This window comes from Lepus europaeus, chromosome 7, assembly GCF_033115175.1.
Source record: "Lepus europaeus isolate LE1 chromosome 7, mLepTim1.pri, whole genome shotgun sequence".
Taxonomy (NCBI): domain Eukaryota; kingdom Metazoa; phylum Chordata; class Mammalia; order Lagomorpha; family Leporidae; genus Lepus; species Lepus europaeus.
Genome location: NC_084833.1, coordinates 40,590,667 through 40,617,905, shown reverse-complemented (window position 1 = coordinate 40,617,905; position 27,239 = coordinate 40,590,667). Strand labels below are relative to the sequence as shown.

The following is a 27,239-nucleotide window of genomic DNA, read 5'->3' as shown; positions in this document are numbered from 1 at the left end:
GTTCACCCTCCAATGGCCATTGCGGCCGGCGCGCTGCGGCCAGCGCCCCACGCTGATCCAAAGGCAGGAGCCATGTGCTTCTCCTGGTCTCCCATGGGGTGCAGGGCCCAAGGATTTGGGCCATCCTCCACTGCATTCCCTGGCCACAGCAGAGAGCTGGCCTGGAAGAGGGGCAACCGGGATAGAATCCGGCGCCCCAACCGGGACTAGAACCCAGTGTGCCAGCGCCGCAAGGTGGAGGATTAGCCTATTGAGCCATGGTGCCGGCCCTTAAGCTGCCTTAATAGCTCATTTATTTGGTACCTTTCTAACTTCTTGATGTAGGCACCATTTGCTATAAAGTTATCTCTTATTGCTTTATCTATATTCCATATGTTTTGATATGTTGTTTTCTTCATTTTTAATATTGCATTTTGATTTATCTTCAAAATCTCAATTTCCTGGAAAAGGTCTTCATTCATGTCATTTATGGATTTCTTTAATTTGTGAATTTACTTCTAATTGCTTCTGAGTAATTCCATGATTAGTCTTTCTTCCAGGTCTACCATGTGGATAGCAAGGGCCCAAACACTTGGGACATCCTCTACTGCTTTTCCCAGACCATTAGCAGGGAGCTGGATCAGAAGTGGCACAACTAGGACATCAACTGGCATCCATATGGGATTATAGCATTACAGTCAGTGCCTTTACCACTGTGCCACAATACTGACCCTAATGTTTTGTTTTTAATAGAAGCACTGGGGGACTCTCATGCCTTCTTTTTCTGTGTTAGACAGGACTATGAAGAGCTAGAAAAGCAGCTGAAAGAAGTTTTTAGGGAACGAAGCACGATCCTCCGTCAGCTGACAAAGACATCAAGAGAACTGAATGGAATTAAAGTCAATCTTCAGGTGAGAGGAAAAATAATATTCTCAGGAGAAAAGAATGAATCTTATTGATCTCGGTTCATATGCATTATCAAAAGTTTTAAATATATTTCTCTGCTTGACCATGGTATTTATTATTTTATTATTATATAAGCTTTGAAAACATATGCCACATGAAATGCAATCTAGGAGTCTGTGGTTTTCAAATATAGGAAATTACAAATTATGAGATTGGTAAAGTGATCAACTCCTCACAGCTTCTAAGATTAATTTGATATTTGTGTTTTTCATATAATAAGATCAGATAAAGTAATATGTCTAAGAGTTAAATGAATATAAGAATGATGTCTAGAAGAGTATTTTAAGTTACTTCAGATGAATCTGAAGAAACTTTAATAAACCTTGTTACTGACATAGGTAAATGCTTTAGAAAGGGTGTGTTTGTAAACTGTATTAGCATGGTGAAATCTTAATCAAAACAGAAAAATCCTGTAATATCTGATGATATATTTTAATATTTTTCTTAAACATTTCATTTACTGAGCGACTACTATATGTAAGAAAGCTTTGCATATATGACATAATAACATATCTGCAGGGCAGTTAATAATATTATGATTTTCTATGTTATATACCATGATAAATCATACTTAGAGATGATATGTTGTATACAAATATCACAAAAGGAACCAGGGTTTTAATGCAAGTAATTTGGCTCTGGAGTCTGTATATTAATTATTGGACTATGAAGAACATGGTATCACCATTTTCCACATTCTGCTTAGTTTACTATTCCCATGAAGATGGTGCTGATGATGGTGATGATGCTGATTATGCTGATGATAACGATGCTGATGCCAATATCTAATAAGCTTAACAAGGACAATGACTTGGGTTAGGCACTTTTTCTTACTTTTCTTTTAATTTTTACCATGAATACATTACTATATATATGAGCATTTTAATTAGTTCATTTTATAGGTGAATAGATGGTTATAGAAAGCTTAAGAAATTTAAAGCACACGGATAGTCAGGTAGCTGAGGTGATTTTTGAGGCCAATGCTGAAGTTTTCATTTAAGATGTTGCATCACATCTGGAAAATATGAATCTAAGAGAGAAGAAAATAATGTCCACAACTCAAGAGGACTCAGACATAGGTAGCAAGATAATAATGGTGTTGGGTAATTATTGTGTTATAAGGGAATTGTACACAGAGCGTTAGGGAAATGCAGGCTAGCATGGAAAAGGATTTTTTTTTTTTGACAGGCAGAGTGGACAGTGTGAGAGAGAGAGAGACAGAGAGACAGAGAGAAAGGTCTTCCTTTACCGTTGGCTCACCCTCCAATGGCCATTGCGGCCGGCACGCTGCAGCAGGCGCATCACGCTGATCCGAAGCCAGGAGCCAGGTGCTTCTCCTGGTCTGCCATTGCGGGTGCAGGGCCCAAGGACTTGGACCATCCTCCACTGCACTCCCCGGCCATAGCAGAGAGCTGGCCTGGAAGAGGGGCAACTGGGACAGAATCCGGCACCCCGACCGGGACTAAAACCCAGTGTGCCGGTGCCGCAGGCAGAGGATTAGCCTATTGAGCCATGGCACCGGCCAGAAAATGATGTTAATTGATTACTGTTGAAAGTCAATGTCTGTACAGAAACTTATTATTTAATTTTGCAGCATTTATTGATAAATGGAAATTTACCACATGAATAAGACTGGAGAAAATAATCCAGTTGTGCTTTCTCAAAGGCATAGAACACTTGGCATATATAATAAAATGCTCAAAAGTGGTTTGTGCTTGCAGTGTTACTGAAACACTGTAACGGTAGCTTAATCAAGATGTCTAAACACAGTCTAGGAAATTGCTTAATAAAAATTTGTAATTTCTGGGACCAATGCTGTGGCTTAGCAGGCTAAGTCTCCGAATGTCTCTACTGCTCTTCTATCAATTCAGCTCCCTCTGATAGCTTGGTAAAGCACTGGAGGATGGCCCACATGCTTGGGTCCCTATACCTGCATGGGAGACCTGGAAGAAGCTCCTGGCTCCTGGCTTCGGATCAACTCAGCTCTGGCCAATGCAGCCATTTTGCAAACCAGCAGATGGAAGACCTTTCTCTTGGTCTCTCCCTCTCTCTGTAACTCTACCTCACAAATAAATAATTAAATCGTTTAGAAATTGTAATTTCATAAAATTTATATTTAATTTTTTAATTCATTTTATTTATTTGGAAGGTAAAGAGATAGAGAGACAAAAAAAAAATCCTTCATTCAGTTTCACTCCTCAAATGCCCCAACATTTGCCCTGGGCCAGGTGGAACCTAGGAACTAGACTATTCACCTGGATCTGCTTCATGGGTGGCAAGGCCCAAGTACCTGAGCCATCCATTACCTACTGCCTCTCAGGATGCTTTAGCAGGAAGCTAGCATCAACAGCAGGGCTAAGACTCAAACTCAGCCATGCCAATTTAATATATAGTTATCCATGTAATATCTTAATCATTGTGTCAAATGTCAGCCTTCATAAAGTTAATTTTTGAAAGACAAAACAGTTAAACACATTAAAACCATTAAACACTGTTGCAGTTTTTGAAATGCTTGTTATTTATTTTTGAGTCAGCCATTTGTAAAATATTTTGTTTTATTCGTGTTAAATCTTTCCCAAAAAGTTAAGCTATTATATGCATTAAAAATGAGGAAACAAGATTCAAACATGTCAAAAGAATTTCCTAAAGCCACACATGTAATTGATGGTGATTTCACCACTCAAACTTAAAAATATATCTTAATATGTATATTTTTAAAATATATTTTAATGGAACTTCATGAAGATAGAATAACTTGTCTAATTCAGTAACTATAGAACTTTGATGAAGTAGAAATATTGGGCAGTCAGTACACAGATTAGCTAATTAGTAGAGATAGCAATCTTTGATAATCTTAAGAGAACTAAGATTGTTTTCATATAATTATACCTTAATTCCTAAACATCACTGAGGAAAGAAACCAAGCATACTGCGGTCTTCCCATTGGATACCTCTTTCTGACCCACCATGTGCCAACCTACCCTTTTCTTGTCAGTATATTACTTCTTTTTTCTTTCATTTTTGAGCATTATCCCTGACCTTTTATAATCTTGGTTTCCATCCGAACACACAAAATATGGAAGATGTTCAATAAATGAACAGGTATATTTTTACTTCAGTGTTCACCAAATGCTTTCACAATACATCCATTATTCCTTTTGAGTTTCCAAGTCTCTGTTTGAAATAGACTCTTTACAATTCCCATCTCTGTTTTTCACATGAGGAAGTCAATGGATCAATTTTGTGACCTACCCTAGCCCCTATGCCCTCAGTGCATGTGGATCTGCAAAATCCATGAATGATGACATTGAACACTGTAATCTCTCATTCTGTTTCCTTCATATTTTATGTGAAGCTACTCCTTCCAAATAAACAGCAGCATTTATTAGCTCCATCCTATTGAAAACCTCTGTCAATCACAGTGGGGAATTCGGTCTGCCTAGTAAAGTTCACCCCATCACACCCCTAAGATAATATTTAATATTCTATATAAAATTGTCTGCTTTAGCATGAGATTGAAAAATCTGTGAAGGTGAGAACCATGACTTGGCATAGATCTTTAATTCAAGGCAGGTATTTGTTAAATATATATTAAAAAGCAAAGTGTTTGCCCTTCTTGCTGTTGTGATTACCCTACCTGTCAAATCTGCTCTTCTTTACACAATAGTATCATGTCTCAATTTTAAATTAAAATAATTTTATTTTGGGGGCTGACATCATGTAGCAGTGAGTTAAGCTGCCACTTTCAACACTTAGCATCAGATATCCGTGTGTCGCTTTGAGACCCAGCTACTCTGCTTTTAATCAAGCTTACTGTCAATTCACTGGAGAAAGTAGAAGAAAATGGCATTTATTACTTGATTCCCTATCACCCGCTTGGGAGACTTGAATGGAGCTCCTGGCTCCTGGCTTTGACCTGGCCCAACCATGTCTGTTGTGGGCATATGGGGAGTGAACCAGTGGATGGAGAATCAATCTTTCTCTCTTTGTCTCTCCTTTTCTCTCTGTCTTTCAACCTCTTAATAATACATTTTATTTTATTTATGTATTTTGAGATAGGAGAGAGAGAGAGAGAGAGAGAGAGAGAGAGAGAGAGAGAGAGAGACTGGGCTAGGACAAAAGTTGAGAGCTGGATACTCAATTTAGGTCCCCAAGAATGAATGCCTGGGACCAAATTACTTGTGCAACCACTGCAGCCTCCAAGGATCTGTGTTGGTGAGAAGCAGGTGTCAGGAGCTATAGCCAGAAATTGAACCTAGAAATTCCTGTGTGGGATGTAGATATTTCAACCACCAGGCCAAATGCCTCCTATGGTTTCAACTTTTAACATCAAACATGACAGGTTACTCTTTTAAATAAGTTATTGAGTACAAATTTGCAAGATGTTAGGGATGGCTGAATGGCACATATTTTCCTATGAGAAAAAGTTCAGGGACTTTTATGTTTAATTTTCTAGTATAAGCAATAATGACTGAGTTGGCATATGTTTGTTTCTTAATACACTACAGAGACAAGTTGCAATTTTAAGTATCTCACAATTTTAAATAGCTCATTTTGTCTGTGTTTGTGTGTGTCCTAAGGCATTACTCATGGTGAAAAATAACACCAAACAGGTGCATGACTTTTGACTGTTTTGTTCTTGGATTGCACTATTTTCTGTTGTATGCAAGAAGACTTTCTACCCCCATGTATTTGTAGAAACTGCCAGAGCTGCTTTAACACGCCTGCAGAGAATGTGGTAAAACTTCAAAGGATAAGGAAAAGATATACTTTATATCACTTATAAAGAGAAATAGATATTTGGGGAGTAATTTCTTCCCCTTTGAACATCTAAATTTTGAGATTCTTCTCAATCCCTTTCACCTACTGTGTAGCACATGCACAAATTGATGTCATAAATTCTTTTGCTTGTTCTTAGAGGCAGAGGACCATCCTGGCCTTGTTTTTGCATTCTTATCTGTATGCAGTCAGAACTCTGTAGCATAGGCCAAAAACAAAGTGAGCCTCAATTTTTCACATGAATAAGACTTCCTTTTCCTGCTTTTCTTATCAGTCTTTAAAAAATGATGAGCAATCCGCCAAAACTGATGTTCAGAAGCTTCTGGAATTAGGCCAGAAACAAAGGTAAGATTCAATTTTTCTTTTTGTCTTCTCAGTTGTTGTTGTCAGAGTATCAAATTCTATTCAGAAACTCCACTAGAATCGGTTTATTCCAAGTACACGGGCTTATTATGTTCTTACACTTGAATGTACATATGACTCACTTGAAAATCTTGGGCAATTGCAAACTATTGCACAGTAATTGGGGTGAGGCTCTGCATTTCTACCAAGCTCCTTGCTGTTGTTGGTGATGCTGCTGTTCCCTGAAGAACACAATTTAAGGGTCAAGGATGTGTATCATTTCTTGTTAGTAAGGTGAATCTTGATACATCTGTCCCTCAACAGACCAGACACTTTTGGTGTCAGTGGACCATGTTTAATAAGATCAAAACTTGATTATGGTGATAAATGGTAAGGAATGGAGTAATCTTGTAAGTAACACAAATACAATATCATTAGCCCTGGTTGGTTTATTTACAGGGGTCTATAATATGAGATTAATGTCTGCGGATTGCAAAAAGCTGTATGATTATGAAATTGCTTCTCAAAGCAAAACAAAAGACAAAAAGGTTATCTTAAAGTAGAAACTGATAGTGTTATACATTTACAATAGACCATCTATACACTTCACATACATTTTGCTTCATTCGTATAACTTCTTTGTAAAATAGATGACATTATTCCAATTTGATAGGAAATTGTTGCTCAGAGTATTTAACTGGGTTACTAGGAGACATGTTAATTGGGCTTAGATTTGAAGTCTTTTATACAGTAGTCACATTCTTCTACACTGGCTCACAACAAGAAACAGTAAAAAAGATATTAAAATGTTTATATACAAATTGGAGTGCTGGGTTTGAGTCCCAACTTCTCCTTTGATTCTGTCTTCCTGCTGAAGCATCCAGCAGATGGTGGCTCAAGTGCATGAGTCTGTCATTCTTGTGGGATACCAGTGCTGAGATCATGGCTCCTGGGTTCAACATGGCCCAGCTTCTATTTGCTGGTTCACTTCTCAAAAGCCTTCGATGGTCAACGTTGGGCAGGGGCTGAATTCAGGGGCCAAGAATGAAATCCAGGTCTCCCATGCAGGCGGGAAGAACCTAGTCACTTGAGCCATCTCTGCTGCTTCCCAGGATCTGCATTTGCAGCAATATGCAATCAGTAGCTGAAAACTGACCCAGGTATTTCAATGGTAGACAAAGTCTTAATCAGTAGGCTGAATGCTAACACTTGAAGTTGCCTCTTGGCCAGAAGCCTATCACTGGCATACACTTATTTTGTATTGTTTTATATTTATTCATTTATTTAAGAGGCAGAGAGGAAGCTGGGAATCAGAAACTGAAAGTTCAGCCCAGGTCTTCCATATGGGTGAGAGTGACTCAACTACTTGAGCCATCATCTGCTGCTTTGTAGAGTTTGCAATAGTATGAATATGGAATTGGAAGTGGAGATAAGACACATCTTGGCACTCTAACATGGCATATGAGTGTCCTACCCAGGGTCTTAACTGCTACGCCAAACATCTGCCCCCATACACATTTGGGTTGAAATGATGACAACAGTGAAATGATGAAATAAAGTATTTATATTGGCTTATTTACAGTGACATGTTTATTATCATCAAAACATGAAATTATCTTCAAAAGCAAACTTTACAAATAGCTTGAGTAAAATATCTATTTGAACTTTTCCAAAAGTATGTCATTTAAACAACTTTATTGGTTTGAAATAAACACTTCTTAAAATAAGTATGTACTGGGTCAGTGTCATGGTGCACTAGGTTAATCCTTCACCTGTGATGCTGGCATCCCATATGCGCGCTGGTTTTAGTCTCTGCTGCTCCTCTTCTGATCCAGCTATTGGCTATGGCCTGATGTGGGATTAACCCATGAGGCCCACGCACTGTCGGGATGCCACGCACTGTGAGTGGCAGGATCCCCATTACTGGCAGCATCGTATGCTTTATCCTTGGGTGCAGATTATCAAGAATATGAATGAGAAGCAAAAGCTGGACATGATAAGAGATGTGAGCATTCCAAGCAGAGGCTTAATTGCACAGCACTGCAGCACTTGGCCCATGGAAGAAGTCTCTCAACAAAAAACTAAATAGAGCAGATGTTTTCTTATTGTGGTTTAAAATTTTTGTTCAAATTAAGAAAAATATCCACAACATGTATCATATGTGCTAAGTCAGAATGCAAAACTCAATTCTTTAAAAAAAAAAAACTTTAATAAATATAAATTTCGAAAGTACAACTTTTGGATTATAGCGATTTTTCCCTCCATAACCACCCTCCCACCCACAATACATTTTTACAACAGATAATTTCTTAAAAGGATATATTTGGTGTATTAATTTTTGTTGTTTACTTAAAGGAGAAATATTTAAAAAATCATACTTATATGAGTGTGAAGCAGACTATTTCATTTCCAAATTTGGAGACATGAATAAACAGTAAAAGAAAATATATCATCTTTGATTATGAAAAATATGAATTGATCATAAATTTCGAAGTCTTATCTGAGTCTGAAAGAAAGTGATGTATACTAGATATCCCGTGGCTACTCCTGGCTCTCAATTCCTCTCTTGATTTCGAGAACTCTTGTTCTCAGATCCTTGCCATCTGATCTTTACCTAGATTAGAAGTCCCTAGAAACCATTTGTCTTACAACAGTACAGTCATAAATTCAGTTAATTATCTTAGAGATGGCCACCAAAGCAAAACTTAATCAATTGGAGTTTTTCCCTTGAAACTGTAATGAAGATACAACTAATCAGTGTTAGTGTAGCTGCAGCTAGAAGGCAAGTATACAGGATATAGAGTTGGCACATAAAGCCATATGTAAAGTTAAGCAGAGAGAGTTTATGCAAAGAGAAACAAAGAGGGATGTGTGTGAGAAAGAAGAGAGAGAGGGAGAGAAGAGAGGAGCAGTAAGAGAGAATAAAAGTTGGGGTGATTTGTGACTGTTAATTTTTATGAAGTAGTTAGACTGTTAGATAATATAGATAATATTTATAGGAAATTTCAGTTGGTGGATAGATTTTAAATTATACCATGTAGAGGGTAAGTTGTTGCAATCATGAACAGTTCACTTGGGAACCCTGATATGTCTGCTAGGTTATCTTTAGAAAAATAGGAATAAATCATTTTATTTTCTATGGTGCTGGTGAGTCAATATTCCTGGAAGGCAATTTTTGATTCAGTGTAGTAAAGGATGTTATAATATTTTCTGAAAACTAAAATACTGCTAGGAGTAGCAGCAAGTTCTCCATCTGTGATGTTATTAAAATAAAACCAATAATCTCTTAAAGGATATGTCTTCTTGTAGAGTGATTTTGATGACTGTGCTTCCTGTTTTTAATTCGGAATGGACAACTGTCAAATTGTTGCTATTTAAGATTTCTTGTAACTCAAAATTCTGTGATAAAATATATCAACATCCAAGAAATCTAACAGGAGTGTCACTGGAAGAGTAAGTTCTTTAGAATTAAATCTTCAGTTTAGGACCAATAGGATGGCAGAGCATTTTGTGTATACATACAGATAGGCTCACCCCAGATCGTGGTAGAAGTGGTGCAGAAGCAAGTCGGGAATCATCTCCCACATTAGGATCACTTTGCAAGTCTGTGAAGCAAAATGTTTGGATGAACTATACATGACAACAATGAACTTGCAAAGGAAGAATCCAGGAAGACAAAAATGGAAATATTATTCAGAAAAGAAAAAGTGCAGTTTACCATTCTTCCTGATAGCTTTCCTTGGCATAAAAATGTGAAGAATTCTAAACCTTCTCCAGATTTTTTTTAACAGATTTAGTTTATTTTTTGTATTGAACCCTATATTTCCTCTAGATGTCAGCATGAGGGATTTTCAAAAACACAATACATACACATACTCCTACACACAAAAGCATAGTTCAAAACTTTTGTGGGAAATAGAATAAAAAAGATGTATATTTTGGTGCAAAAATTATTAAAATTCATTCATAGTTTATCTGTCTACCTATCTAATCTATCTATGGACGAATAAGAATTTTATGTATTTATTGGGTACCATGCTGTATTTTGATTATAATGCCCAGTCACGGTAAATATATAAATCTCTTCAATCATTTAAGATTTTTTCATTGTGAAATATTTAAAATCTTTATTTCTAGAATTTTTAGAGATATATACAATACTATGTTTATCTTTAATAATCTTACTGTGCAATAGAATAGCAGAATTTCTTACTTCCATCTAATCATAACTTAGTACTACTTTTCTTTTTTAAGATTTAATTACTTTTTGAGAGAGTTATAGGCAGAGAGTGGGAGAAACAGAGAGACAAAGAACTTCCATCTGCTGGTTCACTGCCCAAAGGTTGCAACAGCCGGAGCTGGGCCATTCTGAAGCCAGGATCCAGGAACTTCTTCTATGTCTCCCATGCAGGTGCAGTGGCCCAAGCACTTGGGCCATCTTGCAGTGCCTTTCCCAGGTCATAAGTAGAGAGCTGGACAGAAGTGGAGAAGTTGGGACATGAACTGGTGCCCATATGGGATGCTCCACAGGCAGAGACTTAACCTACTACATCACAGCTCAGGCCCAATTAGTACAAGTTTAAACTTTCACCTCACCCTCTTCCCTAAATTCCCAGTCTTTGGTACAACCATTATACTCTCAACTTCCATGAGATCAACCTCTTTAAATTCCACATTTGAGTAAATTCACATAGTATTTGAATTTCTGCGCCTGCATTATTTCCCTTTACACAATGTTCCCTAGTTTTCATCAATGTTGCAAATGCCAAGATTTTATCAATTTTTATGATTGAAAATATTTCTGTTGCATTTATGTAATGTATTTTTGTTATCCATTCATTAAATGATAGAAACCTAGGCTCTTTCTATCTCTTGACAGTTGTGAGTAGATATGCAATAAAACTGTTCTTAATGGTATAATTTCATTTCCCCTAAAAATACCTACTGGATCATAGGGTAGTTATATTTCCAGATTTTGAGGAGTCTTCATATTCATTTTCTCAATGGCTGTACTAATTTACATTTCTACTCAAATTTTCCTTTTTTCCATCTTTGGCCAGCATTTCTTTTCTCTCTCTCTCTCTCCCTTCCTTCCTTCCTACCTTCCTTCCTTCCTTCTTTTTTTTTCTTTTTTTAAAAGACTTATTTATTTGAAAGTCAGAGCTACAGAGAGGCACAGGCAGAGAGAGAGAGAGAGGTCTTCCATCCACTGGTTCACTCCCCAAATAGCCACAATGGCCAGAGCTGAGCTGATCTGAAGCCAGGAGCCAAGAGCTTCTTTGATGTCTCCCATGTGGGTGCAGGGGTCCTTGGGCCATTTTCTACTGCTTTCCCAGGTCACAGCAAAGAGTTGGATTGGAAGCAGAGAAGCTGGGTCTCGAACTGGCAGCATATGGGATGCAGACATTGAAGACAGCAGCTTTACCCACTACCCCACAGTGTTGCTTGGCCAGCATTTCTTAACTATTATTTTTGTGATAATAGCCAATCAAATAGGACTGTAGTGATACCTCATGGATTTGATTTATATTTCTTTTACAATTAATGATGTTGAGCATGTTTTAATGTATCTGCTAGTCATTAGTATGAGAAATGAAGAATGTCAGTTTGGACCTACTGCTCATTTATTTTTGTATTAAAATATTTTATTAACAATAATTACAAGTTTATGAGGTACAATGTAACATTTCTTTTTTCTTTGTCCTTATAAAAGAATTTTTAGAATTTATTTTAAGGTTTAACAATGCTTAAGATTTTGTCATATTCACTTAATATGTAGTTATTATACAGATGTATACATACTATTTTTTCTTGAAAATGCACATATTAATATAACATAATTTGGGATTCATGACAATGTTCATAAAACGGGGAAAGAGGAGTATATTATCAAGTAGATAGTATAATTCAGTGAAGACAATGTTCGTAACTACAATAATATGACATCAACAAAATTTTCATTCCCTCTTTATATAAAGACACACCTTCACCTCCATGTTTATGGCAGCCCAATTCACAATAGCGAAGATAAATAATCAACCTAGATATCCATAAATGATGACTGAATAAAGAAAATATGGTATATGTACACAATGGAATCTTACCCAGCCACAAAATAACAATGAAATATTAACATTGCAACAAAATGGATGGAGATCAGGCTGTTTTTAATTTAATTTTTCAATATTAAGTTGTTGGAGTTTGTTATAATTAGAATACTAATTATTAACTCCTGGTCAGATGTATAGATTGCAGATATTTTCTCCTATTCTGTAGACTTTTTCTTCACATTGTTGATAATTTCCTTTATTGTGTAACAGGTCTGTAGTTTAATGAAATCCTATTTGTGTATTTTTGCTTTTGTTTGCTATACTTTTGAGAGCTAATCCAAAATATCCTTTCTCACTTTGATGTCCAGAAGCATTTCCAATGTTTTTCTTCCCATTGTTTCAAAGTATCCTGATTTTATAATGAGGTCTTTAATCTATTTTCAGTGACTATTATACGTGGTGAGAAATAGAGGTCTACTTACTTACTTCTTCATATGGATATGCGATTTCCTCAGCACCATTTATTGAAAAGGCTATCCATTTTTCAATGCAGGTTATTAGTATGTTTGTCAAAGATCAATTGGCTGCAGATGTATGGGTTTAGTTCCAGGGTCTCTGTTATGTTCCGTTGATCTGTGTGTTTGCTCTTATGCTAATAAGATTTTTTAATTACTATTCCTTTTGGTTATATTTTAAACCCAGGTAGTATAATGCCCCTTGCCTTGTTCTTTATGTTCAAGATTGCTTTGGATAGTCTTAGTATTCATTTTCCATGAACTCTCTGCAAACTTCTCCTGTGTGTATGTGAGGCTGGGCTTGTGTGTCTTATTTTTACTTTTATAAAGTATATTTTTACAATTTATTCTTGTTAACTTTTATGTCTATCATTTAAAAATAAAAAGGAGCATTTTAAAATTAAAAACATGAAAATCACAATAATTATAGTTTTTTTCAGCTGGAAATATATTATATATATATATATATATAAAATACAGAAATTATCCTCTTTCTCTCTGTCCATTAGAATGGATAATATAATGACTGTAGTGTCTGAGAGTGTGTCTACAGCACAATTACACACCTCTGTTGACAATGGCTTCCTATCTGTCCTAAGAAGGCATACTTTAATATGTGACATTTAAGGGTCTTCCACATTACAAGACTAAAAATAATGTAAAGACTGATATCACACTATGTTATTCCATGGGTCTCTTTGAGGAAAACAAATTTGAAGCAAAAATCCACATTAAGAGTCAACAATGGGCCGGCGCTGCGGCTCACTAGGCTAATCCTCCACCTTGCGGCGCCAGCACACCGGGTTCTAGTCCCAGTCGGGGCACCAGATTCTGTCCTGGTTGCCCCTCTTCCAGGCCAGCTCTCTGCTGTGGCCAGGGAGTGCAGTGGAGGATGGCCCAAGTGTTTGGGCCCTGCACCCCATGGGAGACCAGGAGAAGCACCTGGCTCCTACCATTGAATCTGCGCGGTGTGCCAGCCGCAGCGCGCCAGCCACGGCGGCCATTGGATGGTGAACCAACGGCAAAGGAAGACCTTTCTCTCTGTCTCTCCCTCTCACTGTCCACTCTGCCTGTCAAAAAAAAAAAAAAGAGTCAACAATGTGGCACAACAGCTAAACTGCCCTTTATAATGCTGGCATTTCATATCTCAGTGCCTGTTAGATTCTGGGATGCTCTTGTTCCAATCCAGTTTCCTGATAAGAAGCCTGGGAACAAAGCAGAAATGGCCCAAATGCTTGGGACCTTGGCACCCACATCAGAATCTAGGACAGATTTGCTCATTTCTGGGTTTGGCCTGGCTCAGCCTTTGCTTGTATTGTGGCCATTTGGGGAATGGAATACCTCCCTCTCCCTCTCCCTCTCCCTCTCCCTCTCCCTCTCCCTCTCCCTCTCCCTCTCCCTCTCCCTCTCCCTCCCCCTCTCCCTCCCCCCCTCTCTTTCTCTTTCTCTTTCTCCCTCTCCCTCTCTTTCTCTTTCTCTTTCTCATTCTCTTTCTCTTTCTCATTCTTTCTGTTACTCTGGCTTTCAAATAAATAACAAAATAAAATAAATCTCTGAAATTCATGCAGTAATAATGATACACAAACACACATACACACACTGTTTCCGTTATCTTCAGCGAAGCATGACTAAAAAAATTCTGCCGCAGGTTAAACCATGTTATAGCATCATCAGGCAAGCATAAATCATCATAGCACCAAAGTGACATTAATTATTTTGTAATTTATTCTGATAATATTTTTACCTGTTGAACAAGGTTCAAAGTGATTCCAACAAATATGGATTGTCTCCCATTCTTGAAATGTGTACTTAGAATAATGTTTTCTAGTGTAGGATATCAGATGAGATTGGGTGCGTATAGGGTGGTATGGATATCCAGGAAAATTATCCAGTCTATTTGGATGGAATAGAAGCTGTGGTTTGTTGGATGTAATGGGCAAAGAATGCTCATTAGGGTCTAGAGTGGTGCTGGTGTGTGTAACAAAGATCTAACATTTTGTTACAAACTTCTTTGCATCCATCATGCTCTGTACTTTCCATTCATGATATCATCTACAAGTGCCCACATGCCCAAGAGGTAGCTCTGTCACTATGCCCATTTTGTAGATGAATACACTGAGCTTTAGAGGGTTTACCATTTGTCCATGTTTCCAGGGCTAGTCTTTTGGTATCAAATTTGGAATTTTGTACTAGTTTGAGTGTCTTGTTGCTGCTGCTTGAGAGAGTTTTTCTATAAATAATTAATGCACACACACACAGACACACACATACCATATACATGCCCCAGCCATTGTCTAATATTAGATTCACTTGAAATGATAGATTATTTGGTAAAATTTAGCCACAGAAAGACAATATGACTTGACATGAATGTTTACAAACCAAAATCTTATTTAAGACTGCAAATGTTTGGAAATATTTTAATTTCTAACAAAAGAGGCAGAGTTTATATGTATTAGCAAGCTTGAGACAAAATGTGAATATATGCCTAGACATACATTTCCCTGTTACGCCCATTCAGCATGCCAACATCAAATTTGAAATAAGTCTTTTTCCCTTTTGTTTTTACAGAAACACTCAGGCTTTATGAGGGATGTCTAAAGCACAATACTTTAGAATTAATCAATTAGGAACCACAGAAGGGAACTGTAATTTTATCCTATCAGCAAGTGTAGGGTGACTTTTTCTAAACAGCATGCTCACACCCTGGCATGCTCTCAGTGAAATTAGCTTTTCAACTCAATTTATTATATTGATTTGATTTAGCACATTATGCAGGTCACAGATGATTCACACAGTGGGATTCTTATAAAACATAATAGCAGGGCAATCTCCTTTAAATACAGCTTCCTTTTAGCTATTTTTATGGGAGAGAAAGCCCTTTATTACCAGAATCCCTGGATACATCGTATACTTAGTTGTGGCTTTATGCAATTCAAGTTGACTGTTTGCTAAATGTAAGTAGATAGCAAAACCTCCTCTCATAATAGACATAGGAAATGACAAAATCATATTATGTTCTGTTTTGCTCTCTGTTTTCTCCTAAACTAGAGAAGAAATGAAGTCTCTTCAGGAGGCCCTGCAAAATCAACTTAAAGAGACATCCGAGAAAGCAGAAAAACATCAGGCCACTGTAAGTATGTTTCTTATTTGCGCCCTTGCTTCAGTGCTTGAAAATTGTCACTTTCCTTTTCCAAAGTGACTATGGAACAAACCAACCTTTAAAAAGCAAAAGAGAAAAATACAATAAAAAGAAGCTTAAGTCAATGTGATTGGAATAATACCTTGGCATCATTCATTCCAAGAAACAATTAATACTGGATTTGATTCTTAGGAGTCATCTAATTCCCAACTTTCCTTTGTGATTGATAAGTCAAGGAAAGAGGAGGGCAAGGGTCTTGATTACAGCCCCAGATTCATGGTTCTTGGACTAGGGAATGAAACTGACCGTAGAGTAACCTGAGCAACTATATAGAATCACAAGCCACATTGCATAGTCACTGAATAGAAATCTCTCAGAAGCAGGACCCGTTTCCTCAACTCCTTAGGTGATATTAATACACCCCAAAGTTTACAACATACTTCTCTGCAGACCTTTATCTCTCTAAATAATGTTCCCTTGGACCACACATTTCAGCTCTTATGCTTCTTTTTCAATAAGGACAGGAGGGATGGTGCTCCTGAGGGCCGTGCTGAAAACTATTTCTACCTTATTTCTCAGACTCCCCGTGATCATCAATTATTGGGCATAAGCCATATGTATTTATTTCTAGGGCCTAATCTGTTTTCAATATAGTGTATTCACAGAAAACTCAAGGCTTAATAAGGCCAACAGATCACGAAATGACTACCATTGCAAAGATAGCTCATTTCTCATAGTTCCCAGAGAGGTGACATGGGCATGCCCCTGGAAGGCCACATCAGGAAACACTGGGGCTTGTCACTAGGCCGAGGGATAGGTGGACACTGTGGGCCTCAGTCTTTATTGTTTTCTACATCAAGGAGAGGGTGAAGCAGGGGAAAGAAACAGGATGGCCAGTTCGAATGATTTCAATGGGGATTGGGAAATATGGGCTCCCCTAATGATGAGTGCCCAGCCCTGATGTGATTCACACAAACTCAGAGTTGCCTGGAATGTGAGAGCCAGGTCAAAAGGGTAGTTAAGCATGTTGCTCCTGAATTGGTTGATCTGTATTTTAAAAGTGTGGTCCTATGATTGGGACTGCTCCTTAGGGATTCAGGCAGAAATGAGGGAGGCAGGAGGGTAAGGCACATAACTCAATCATATTTCTGTTTATCCACAAATAAATTAGTCCCTCACCTGCATGGAAGTCAAACCTTGATTTGTACACCCCTGTGGATAAAGTATCCAATTCACAGAACTACAAACATGGGTAATGCAGGATCTGCCTCAGGGTCAGTTACCTGGGTCTCTCAACTCTTTAAAAACTGTCAGTAGAAGCTGGCGCTGTGGCATAGCAGGTAAAGCCACTGCCTGCAGTGCCAGCACCCTGTATGGGTGCTGGTTTGAGTCCTGATTGCTCCATTTCTGATCCAGCTCCCTGCCTGGGAAAGCAGCGGAAGATGGCCCAAGTCCTTAGGGCCCTGCACCCAGTTGGGAATCCTAGAAGTTCCAGACTCTTGGCTTCAGATTGGCCCAGCCCCAGCTGTTGTGGCCATTTGGGCAGTAAATCAGTGGATTGAAGACCTTTCTGTCTCTCCCTCTCCCTGTCTGTAACTCTAACTCTCAAATAAATAAATCACTTTTTTAAAAAAAGTCATTTTGCTTATTTCTCTCTGCATCTACCTCCCTGTAACTCTGCCTTTGCCTTTCAAATAAATAAATAAATGTTTTTAAAATATTGTCAATACACTTTTGATTGCAAGACTCCTTTTTTTAAAAGATTTATTTTATTTATTGGAAAGATAGGGTTACAGAGAGAGGTAGAGACGGAGAGAGAGGTCTTCTATCCTCTAGTTCACTCCACAGATCGCTGCAATGGCCAGAGCTGCGCCAATTCCGAAGCCAGGAGCCAAGAGCTCCTTCCTGGTCTCCCATGTAGGTGCAGAGGCCCAAGGACTTGGGCCATTCTCTACTGCTTTCCCAGGTGATAGCAGAGAGCTGGAACAGAAGTGGAGCAGCCGGGACTCAAACTGGTGCCCATAAGGGATACTGGTGCTTCAGGCCACGGCTTCAACCCGCTGCAAGACTTACAAGACACCTTTTAACAACCTTAATTAGATTATGGAATTTCATTTTGTTGAATTTTCTGAAATTTAGCTCAGTTTATCATCTGGGACATGATTCCTGGAGAAAATTTTTCTAATAATGATTGTTGACTTTCTTAGGTTCAGGGTTTTTCCTGCTAAGGAATCACCATTACCTGTTCTGCCCATCTGTAAGGGCATGCATATTGGCTCTTCACTGCTATGTCACCACAACACTTAGTGTTCCTTTGCAATGAGACCATGGGTTTAGCTTTCTGGACTCCAAATTTTGCTTATAATGATAACAAATTTTGAATACTGGTATGTTGATCCTTTTGACACCTAAATTACAAATCGGCTTCGTTACAAATCCACTTCAGCTTTGACTGATCACATTTAGTCTCATCACATTTTTATCTATCTATCTATCTATCTATCTATCTATCTATCTATCTTTCTTTCTTTCTTTCTATCTATCTGATATATCTACAGCTTGATGACAAATGATGGCGTTTAGAGAAGAATAGAAATAATCACAATATCATTTTCTCAGATCCTCACAGTAAAGCTACGTTTATTTATTGTTTCTTTGCTGTATTGAGTTCTGGTTTCTCCATTTCTGTTCCAGCCTCCAGCTAAAGCACCCAAAAATGTAGCAGACAGTAATCTAAGCAGCCCATGTCTGAGACCCAGTTGGAATTCCTGGACCCTGCCTTTGGCCTTGTTGCAGCCCTGGCTATTGTGGCCATTTAGACAGTGTACTAGCAGATGGAAGATTTTTCATTACTTTCTATCACCTCTCTTTTATGTTTTTGTGTGTTTACCTCTCTCTGTGTGATGACAGAAACTTTAGCAAACGTAGAAATGATATAAATGCACACACACACACTTATATACATATGTATATATATATATAGTGCATAAATACTCTAATGTATTGAAAATATAAATTATAACCATTTAAAATTTTCATGTTCATCCAGCAGAATTTAGGCGAAGACCATTTTCTTTTCTTTTTTTTTTTGACAGGCAGAATGGACAGTGAGAGAGACAGGGAGAAAGGTCTTCCTTTGCCGTTGGTTCACCCTCCAATGGCCGTGGCCAGCGTGCTGCGGCCAGTGCACCGTGCTGTTCCGATGGCAGGAGTCAGGTGCTTCTCCTGGTCTCCCATGGGGTGCAGGGCCCAAGCACTTGGGCCATCCTCCACTGCACTCCCTGGCCACAGCAGAAAGCTGGCCTGGAAGAGGGGCAACCGGAACAGAATCTGGAGCCCCAACTGGGACTAGAACCTAGGGTGCCAGCGCTGCAGGCGGAGGATTAGCCTATTGAGCCACGGCGCCGGCCAGGAAGACCATTTTCTTATCACAGGAGTCATCAAATACAAACTTTCATAAAAATTCTAACAGAAAGCCCTTCAGTTTTTCTTTGTATCTAAAGATTATAAGTTAACTAAGTTCTAATAAATATAATATTTATTTACTTATTTATTTATTTGAAGGGCAGAGTTACAGAGAGAGAGGAAGAGAGAGAGAGAGAGAGAGAGAGAGAGAGAGAGATATCTTCCATTCACTTGTTCACTCCCCATATGGAAAAAAAGGCTGGGGTCAGCCACTCTGAAACCAGGAGTCTGGAGCATTATCCAGGTCTCCCACATGGATTCAGAGGTCCAAACACTTGAGCCATCATTTGCTGCTTTCCAAGATGCATTAGCAGGGAGCTGGATTGTAAGTGGAGCAGACAGGATGTGATCTTGCGCCATATGTGATACTCTCATTTCCGGCAATGGCTTAACCCACTGTGTCACTAAGCTAGTCCCGTAATTGTGTGTGTGTGTGTGTATATATATATATATGTGTGTGTATACACACATATATTTGCTTTTAGACTTATTTATTTTACTTGAAAGTCAAAGTTACACAATGAGAAAAGGAGAGGCAGAGAGAGAGAAAGAGAGAGAGAGGGAGGGAGAGACAAAGGTCTTCTATCTGCTGGTTCACTCCCCAAATGACCGCAATGGCCAGAGCTGTGCTGATCTGAAGCCAGGAGCTTCTTCTGGGTCTCCCACATGGGTGCAAGGGCCCAAGGACTCAAACCATCTTCCACTGCTTTCCCAGGCCATAGCAGAGAGTTGGATTGGAAGTAGAGCAGTCAGGACTAGAATCAGCACCCATATGGGATGCTGGTACTGCAGGCGGTGGCTTCACCTGCTATGCCACATCACCGGCCCCATTTGCTATATATTTTTAAGATTTTTTTTTAAATTATAAATCACTCACTAGTTACTTTTCCTACTGGCGCGACTATAGTTGTAATCATAGGTTGGATAAGAAAGGAGGATTATGATAATTGTAATTTCTGTCCCTAAAATAGGAAGACAATTTTGGATTTGATTCTAAAATTTTATACTATATTAGGTGTAGGTGCAGATAATCTCATGCTCTGCTCTTTATTATATATCTCAATAGTAAATCATTTTCCATAAAAATGAAAGATTATATGCTTTATGCAAATGATGTGACAAATAATTAATCTGGTAAATGCAAAGTAAAATGCTGTGAAGCATAAAGATGATTTTCTTATTAAATTACAAGACTGCAAAAGGATATTCAATCCTGAAAATTAAATTTATTACCTTTGCAAGTCACATCTTTTTTTCATCTATTTCTGTTTAAGCATACTGTTTATGAAAGCCTGAAAATTTCTTTTTATTATTGAGCAAATACTGGAATAACAAATTTTTCAAACCTTTGATTCTTATGGAAAACCAGACACAGCAAGGAAGGATGAACTCTCAGATGTTCCTAGGACAATTAAAGTTATTAATGGTGCTTGGATGCATTTCATTACTCTTGTTAACTTTTATGACTTAATGTCTCCTAAGTGTGACATAATTAGGCGAAAGTAAGACATACCTTCATGGCCAGTGCCGTGGCTTAACAGGCTAATCTTCCGCCTTGCGGCGCCGGCACACCGGGTTCTAGTCCCGGTCGGGGCACCAATCCTGTCCCAGTTGCCCCTCTTCCAGGCTAGCTCTCTGCTGTGGCTAGGGAGTGCAGTGGAGGATGGCCCAGGTGCTTGGGCCCTGCACCCCATGGGAGACCAGGAGAAGCACCTGGCTCCTGCCATTGGAACAGCATGGTGCGCCGGCCGCAGCGCGCCTACTGCGGAGGCCATTGGAGGGTGAACCAATGGCAAAAAGGAAGACCTTTCTCTCTGTCTCCTTCTACTGTCCACTCTGCCTTTCAAAAAAAAAAAAAAAAAAAAGACATACCTTCAAGCTTTTACTCCCATTAAAAATAAAGAATTACTTTGACCCCTCGATTCATTATTCAAAGTAAATATGTCTACAAGTATTTGCAAAGTCAATATCAATAGTAGTTTCTGTCCCTGAGAATTATTTCATAACTGTCTGCTAGAAATGGTTACTTCTCCAGCAATATTAAAACCTGCTGGGATTCTGAACCATTGTTTTCAAAATTCCAATATTTTTAAACAATTCTGGATACATTTTAGATCCTCAATATTTACAAAGTGCATTTTCAAGTTTTTCTATCCCTATTTAACATTTAAGTAATATAGTTTTTGCACTCCACTATATTTTCATTATATTCTTAATTAATGGTAATTTTAAATTATAACTAAAAATATTAAACGGTATCAATATGTGAGGATTTAGAAAAATAATATTGTCAGTACAAGAAGAGGTTATTAATATAAGTGAAATGAGTTCAAGTAATTCAGGACTTAAAGAAAAATGTGTAGGGGCTTGTGCCGTGGCATAGCAGATTAAGCCACTGCCTGTAGTGCCAGCATTGCATATGGAAGCTGATTCAAGTCTCCACTGCTCCCCTTCTGATACCATATGCTGCTAATGGGCCTGGGAAAGCAGCAGAAGATGGCCCAAGTGCTTGGGGCTCTGCACCCATGTCGGAGAGCCAGATGAAGCTTTTGGTTCCTGACTTCAGCTTGGCCCAGTCTGTGCTGTTGCAGCCATTTGTGGCGTGAACCAACGATGGAAGACCTCTCTTTCTGTCTCTCCATCTCTGTCTCTGGAACTTGAACTTTCAAATTAAAAAAAAAAAATCTGTAACATATCAAAATTGTCTTGTAAATAAAGCTCTTGGATAGAAAAGGGTGTAAAGGGCCGGCACCATGGCTCACTAGGTTAATCCTCTGCCTGCGGCGCCAGCATCCCTTATGGGCACCAGGTTCTGGTCCTGATTGCTCCTCTTCCAGTCCAGCTCTTTGCTGTGGCCCGGGAGGGCAGTAGAGGATGGCCCAAGTGCTTGGGCCTCTGCACCCTCATGGGAGACCAGGAAGAAGCACCTGGCTCCTGGCTTCGGATTGGTGCAGCTCTGGCTATGGTGACCATTTGGGGAGTGAATCGACGGAAGGAAGACCTTTCTCTCCATCTCTCTCCCTCTCACTGTCTAACTCTACCTGTCAAATAAATTAAAAAAAAAAAAGAAAAGAAAAGGGTGTAAAGTCTTTATTTGGAAGTACGCTATTGTTTTGCATATATATACATATATATATATATATATATGAATATATATATAAATTCTGAATTGCCTCAAGTCACTCAGAGTGATTCCTTTGCTTTATCAAACTGAACTATCTACCTAATTGGTCAATAATTATGACCAATTTTTTGGATGCCTGTCAGTATCTTTATAGTGCAAACCCCACAAGGGCATTATAGGCTTCGAATTTCTCCTATTTTTTTATGTAAGCCAGAAAGGAGTGGATATTAAGAGTTGTCATAAAACTTTTAATGGAACTTTATAGAAAGCCAAGCCCAAGACTTAACATGGATAAGATCATTTGGTGCTGCTGGAAATATTGCAGCTCATGAAGACAACAGATACAGGAACACACAGATTTTTATTCATATATTCCTGCCCTTATATGATTCAACTAGCTTCTCACATACCTAGTTCATCTATCTCTATAATAATTTATTTCTAGCTTCTCACATACCTAGTTTATCTATCTCTATAATAATTTATTTCTACTGCTTGTTAAATAAATCATTCCTCCGCTTATTCATTAGCCTCAGCTTTGATTCACAGAATCCTTTATCTCCCTCTGTTGCAAACTCACTAATAATTTCTAAGAATCCAAGTTCAAATCTACTAGAAAAATCTAATAGAAACAGACCATGTTTCAGAATGAGAATTTTGAGTTATATTTCTTCTTTGCTCTGGAATGGCCATATCCAATGGCTTGGAAGTGGTGGTAATGAGAGAAACGGTGAAAGGGATGATTGCAGATGGCAAAGCTACATCGCAGCCATGTGCCATTTACCTCTGGACTCCAGACTTGGCCCACATATACCCATATTTTCATGGGAAAGAAAAATAAACATGGATCTTATTTAAACTACTGTATTAGGGGTATATAAGTTACACTAATTTAGTTTATCCTAATTAATTCAGTAATTTGTATCATCAACTGTGATTAGTACCATAACAATCTACCAAATACAACAAACTGTTGTAGCATATGAACATGGATTAACCTCAGAAACTTAAACTCGAGTTTCAAATAATCTCTACAAACTTTATGACAAAGAATAGTATGTATTTGCTTTTTAATGAAAACGGACAATAAGTAAAATGTACAAAATATATATGAGACTAATATACTTCAGTATCAGGATTGTGTTTATCTCTGGGGAGAGGGAAGGTGGGGCTTTAATAGCATGCATAGGGGCTACTGCATGGTGCAGTGAATTAAGTCATAGTCTGCAGTGCTGGTCCTTGCTGCTCCACTTTTGATCCAGCTCCCTGCTAATGCACCTGGGACAGGAGCAGAGGATGAGCCAAGGCCCTAGGGCCCTGCACCAACTTCAGAGACCAGGAAGAAGCTCCAGCCTACTGGATTTGGCTTGCCCTAGCCCAATCATTGCAATCACTTGGAGAGTTTACCAGCAGATAGAATCAATCTCTCTCTCTCTCTCTCTCTCTCTGTCTATCCTCTCTCTTTAAATCTGTATCTAAAATAAATAAATATTTTTTTAAAATCACATTAACACAATAAAACACATAATGAAGAAAGAGTATGCATAATATTATCTTTATGAAAAGGTCTGAAAACAGTTAGAGAATCTGTCTAATCTTAGGGATGGTCCTTTAGATATTTCACATATTACTTTTTTGTGTGCAAAATTTAAGAAGGGCACATTATCTTTTTTTATTTGCTAGCTTTTTGTTTTTTCTTTCAACTTTTATTTAATAAATATAAATTTCCAAAGAACAACTTTGAATTATAGAAGCTTTTCCTCTCAGAACCTCCCTCCCATCTGCAACCATCCCATCTCCTACTCCCTCTCCCATCCCATTTTTCATTATGATTCCTTTTCACTTATCTTTATATACAGAAGATCAACTTTGTATATACTAAGATTTCAACAGACTGCACCCACACAGACACAAAAAGTATGAGTACTGTTTGAGTAGTAGTTTTACCATTAATTCTCATAGTACAACACATTAAGGACAGAGGTCCTACATGGGGAGCAGGTGCACAGTGACTCTTGTTGAATTGACAGTTGACAATCTTATTTATGATGTCAGTAGTCACCCTAGGCTCTTGTCATGAGCTGCCAAGGCTATGGAAGCCTCTTGAATTCACCAACTTTGATCTTATTTAGATAAGGTCATAGCCAAAGTGGAAGTTCTCTCCTCCCTTCAGAGAAAGGTACTGCCTTCTTTGATGGTCCGTTCTTTCCGCTGGGATCTCACTCAAATATCTTTCATTTAGGTCATTTTTTTTCCACAGTGTCTTGGCTTTCCATGCCTGCAAAACTCTCATGGGCTTTTTAGCCAGATCCGAATGCCTTAATGGCTGATTCTGAGGCCAGAGTGCTGTTTAGGGCTTTTGCCATTATATGAGTCTGCTGTGTATCCTGCTTCTCATGTGGGATCATTCTCTCCTTTTTAATTATATCAATTATTTGCAGACACTGGTCTTATTTATGTAATCCCTTTGACACTTAATCCTATCTTTTTGATCAATTATGAACTTAAACTGATCACTTTAACTGGTGAGATGGCATTGGTACATGCCACCTTGATGGGATTGAATTGGAATCCCCTGGCACATTTCTAGCTCTACCACTAAGGGTAAATCCGAGTGAGCATGAAGGGCACATTATCTTAAAACTATATCTATGGTGACAATTAATCTTCCTAACCTGATTTCCAATCCTATGAATCAGACTATTCCTAGAGAAAAATGCACATTCTATGTTTCTTTCATCATTCCAGGACTCTTCTACAACTATATTGTCTAATATGTAAAGCTTCAGAGCATTAGAAATACAAATAGTCAAAACTGAAATTTGTTTTAAGTGTAAAATACACAGAAATTATCAAAACAAATTAAATGCAGATTATAAGACAAGCTCCTGTTTCAATAATCCATTCAATGCCCAAATTATAATTTTTAATATATTTAGTAAACTATTTTCAGAAAATTGCTTTATTAAAAAGGTGATTACCAGAAAATTGAAAATTGGAGAAATTAAATATTTTATTCACTATTATATAGTTAATTATTATTACAATGAATTCTCAGTGTTGGTAAAGATTGAAAATTCTGTAAATATCTTAACCACTATATTATACTACATTTTATTCAAAGTACTCATGGCAGATAAAGGTACTATGCTTAAGCAAATATATGAGGAGTAACCTCCTAAACTTAAAGGTAATAATATTGGCATATTCTTGAGGGCACATTATGGTTTCTTTGATATAATGCTCATTATGATCTTTGCAGGAAGTAGCTCTGTATGTAGGTACACTCAATACTGTACAGGTCAAAATTACATGGAGGAATGATGTAGGAATAAAGATTCCTCGATACGCTCCTAGAATCATTTTCTCATTTTTACAATGAGGTTTGTTCAGGTACAAGAATCATAATCATATCCTGCATTGTTTCCTAATTTAAAATTGAATTTTTGTCACATTAGAAAGGGATATTTTCATATATTGACAAATATTTGTGTGAGTTGGATACTGAATATTTGGTTAATAGAATTTTTAATCTTTTATTCTTTTTTGTATATTAAAAGAAAGAATAATTATTTTGTTATACCTTAAAATATTGTAAAAAGATTATCAAAATCATGAATATGGATTTAGAATGTATATACATGGTATTCTATCCATTTTCAGATTAACTTTTTAAAGACCGAAGTGGAAAGAAAGAGCAAAATGATCCGAGACCTCCAGAATGAGGTAAGATTTATATTTCAACCAATTTATATAAATCAATGAATACGTACAAATTCACATATAAATCTGCCACAAGTTTGGAGCTGTGATCATATGCAAACGTGATCTTCATTTACAGAGTAATGTAGAGAAACAGTAAGGCTGAGAATTTAAGAGTACATAATTCTTATTTATAAATATTTTGTAATGTGATTAGTCCAAATCTCTCCAGACCAATGTCCTCTCTAAATATATTTTGCTTGGGGTAATATTAAAATTATTTCTTCTGTAGATATATGTATCTGTCTACCAAGCAGCAGCACAGCTGGCAAAAATTAGTTCATGAATTTGGTAGTTCTAAAATAAAAGTGACTCAGAAGCTCCAACAAGGGAAGGAAAGGGGAAAGTTTTTGTCTGAATAACAGAGAACTAAAACAAAGAAAATATTTGATTGCTTATAGCTATATAGTTACTTCATTTGGTCTATGCAGTAGAAAAGTCCCTAGCTATAAAATTGTGCTTGTTGATTTCCTCTGATTGGTTAAACTTAAGCTCATTTTTCTTTAATATGGTCATCTGTAACAAATAGATCAAGTTAAGCTTCATTCATATTTGAAAATCAAGCAAGGATAAAGTCACTTATGAGGCTCATCTGGGTTTTTATCCTCAGAAGTTCTTGGTGCCTGGTATTCACTTTAATTTACCTCAGCATTCTTTGTGCATTCAAGTGTTAATTTCTCATTTTGTGTTAGGATATATTCTGGCAGCAATGAACATAAAAAGTTTCAACAGAAAATAAAATCAAAGAAACAAAAACTCAACTTCATTTATCTGACTTCTCATATTTGTAACTGCATCATTTTGTGAAATGATCAATTTCTTGTATCCCAAATTTCTGAATTTATTTTTAATTTCTACTTTAAAATCCTCCTGCTACATTACCATTTTCAGTTTCTCAATTTTGTATTCTTTCTCCCTAAGGTAATGTCATTTTGTCTATATTCTTTTGAGAAACAAGACAAGTGGAATGAATAGATTAATGCAAGTCTTGGAAACCTTAGACAAATCAAGCATTGGCACAAACATCTTTGATAAGCTGAAATTTCTTAATGAAAGGCATGAATTTTATAATGCTTGAGACTTTTTAAAGGAATGTATTTACAATAAAATGTTGG

General features: G+C 37.6%; 1 protein-coding gene across 1 annotated transcript in view; it reads left to right on the top strand.

Annotated features, from left to right (window-relative positions):
- Positions 1 to 519: 519 nt before the first annotated feature.
- Positions 520 to 27,239, top strand: part of LUZP2 (leucine zipper protein 2) — a 293,256-nt gene continuing 266,536 nt past the window's right edge. Inside the window, exons 1-5 of the mRNA XM_062197489.1 lie at positions 520 to 539; positions 773 to 890; positions 5,999 to 6,069; positions 15,683 to 15,764; positions 26,026 to 26,088. Of these exons, the coding sequence (XP_062053473.1) occupies positions 520 to 539; positions 773 to 890; positions 5,999 to 6,069; positions 15,683 to 15,764; positions 26,026 to 26,088 (354 nt within the window). The remainder of the gene's footprint in view (positions 540 to 772; positions 891 to 5,998; positions 6,070 to 15,682; positions 15,765 to 26,025; positions 26,089 to 27,239) is intronic.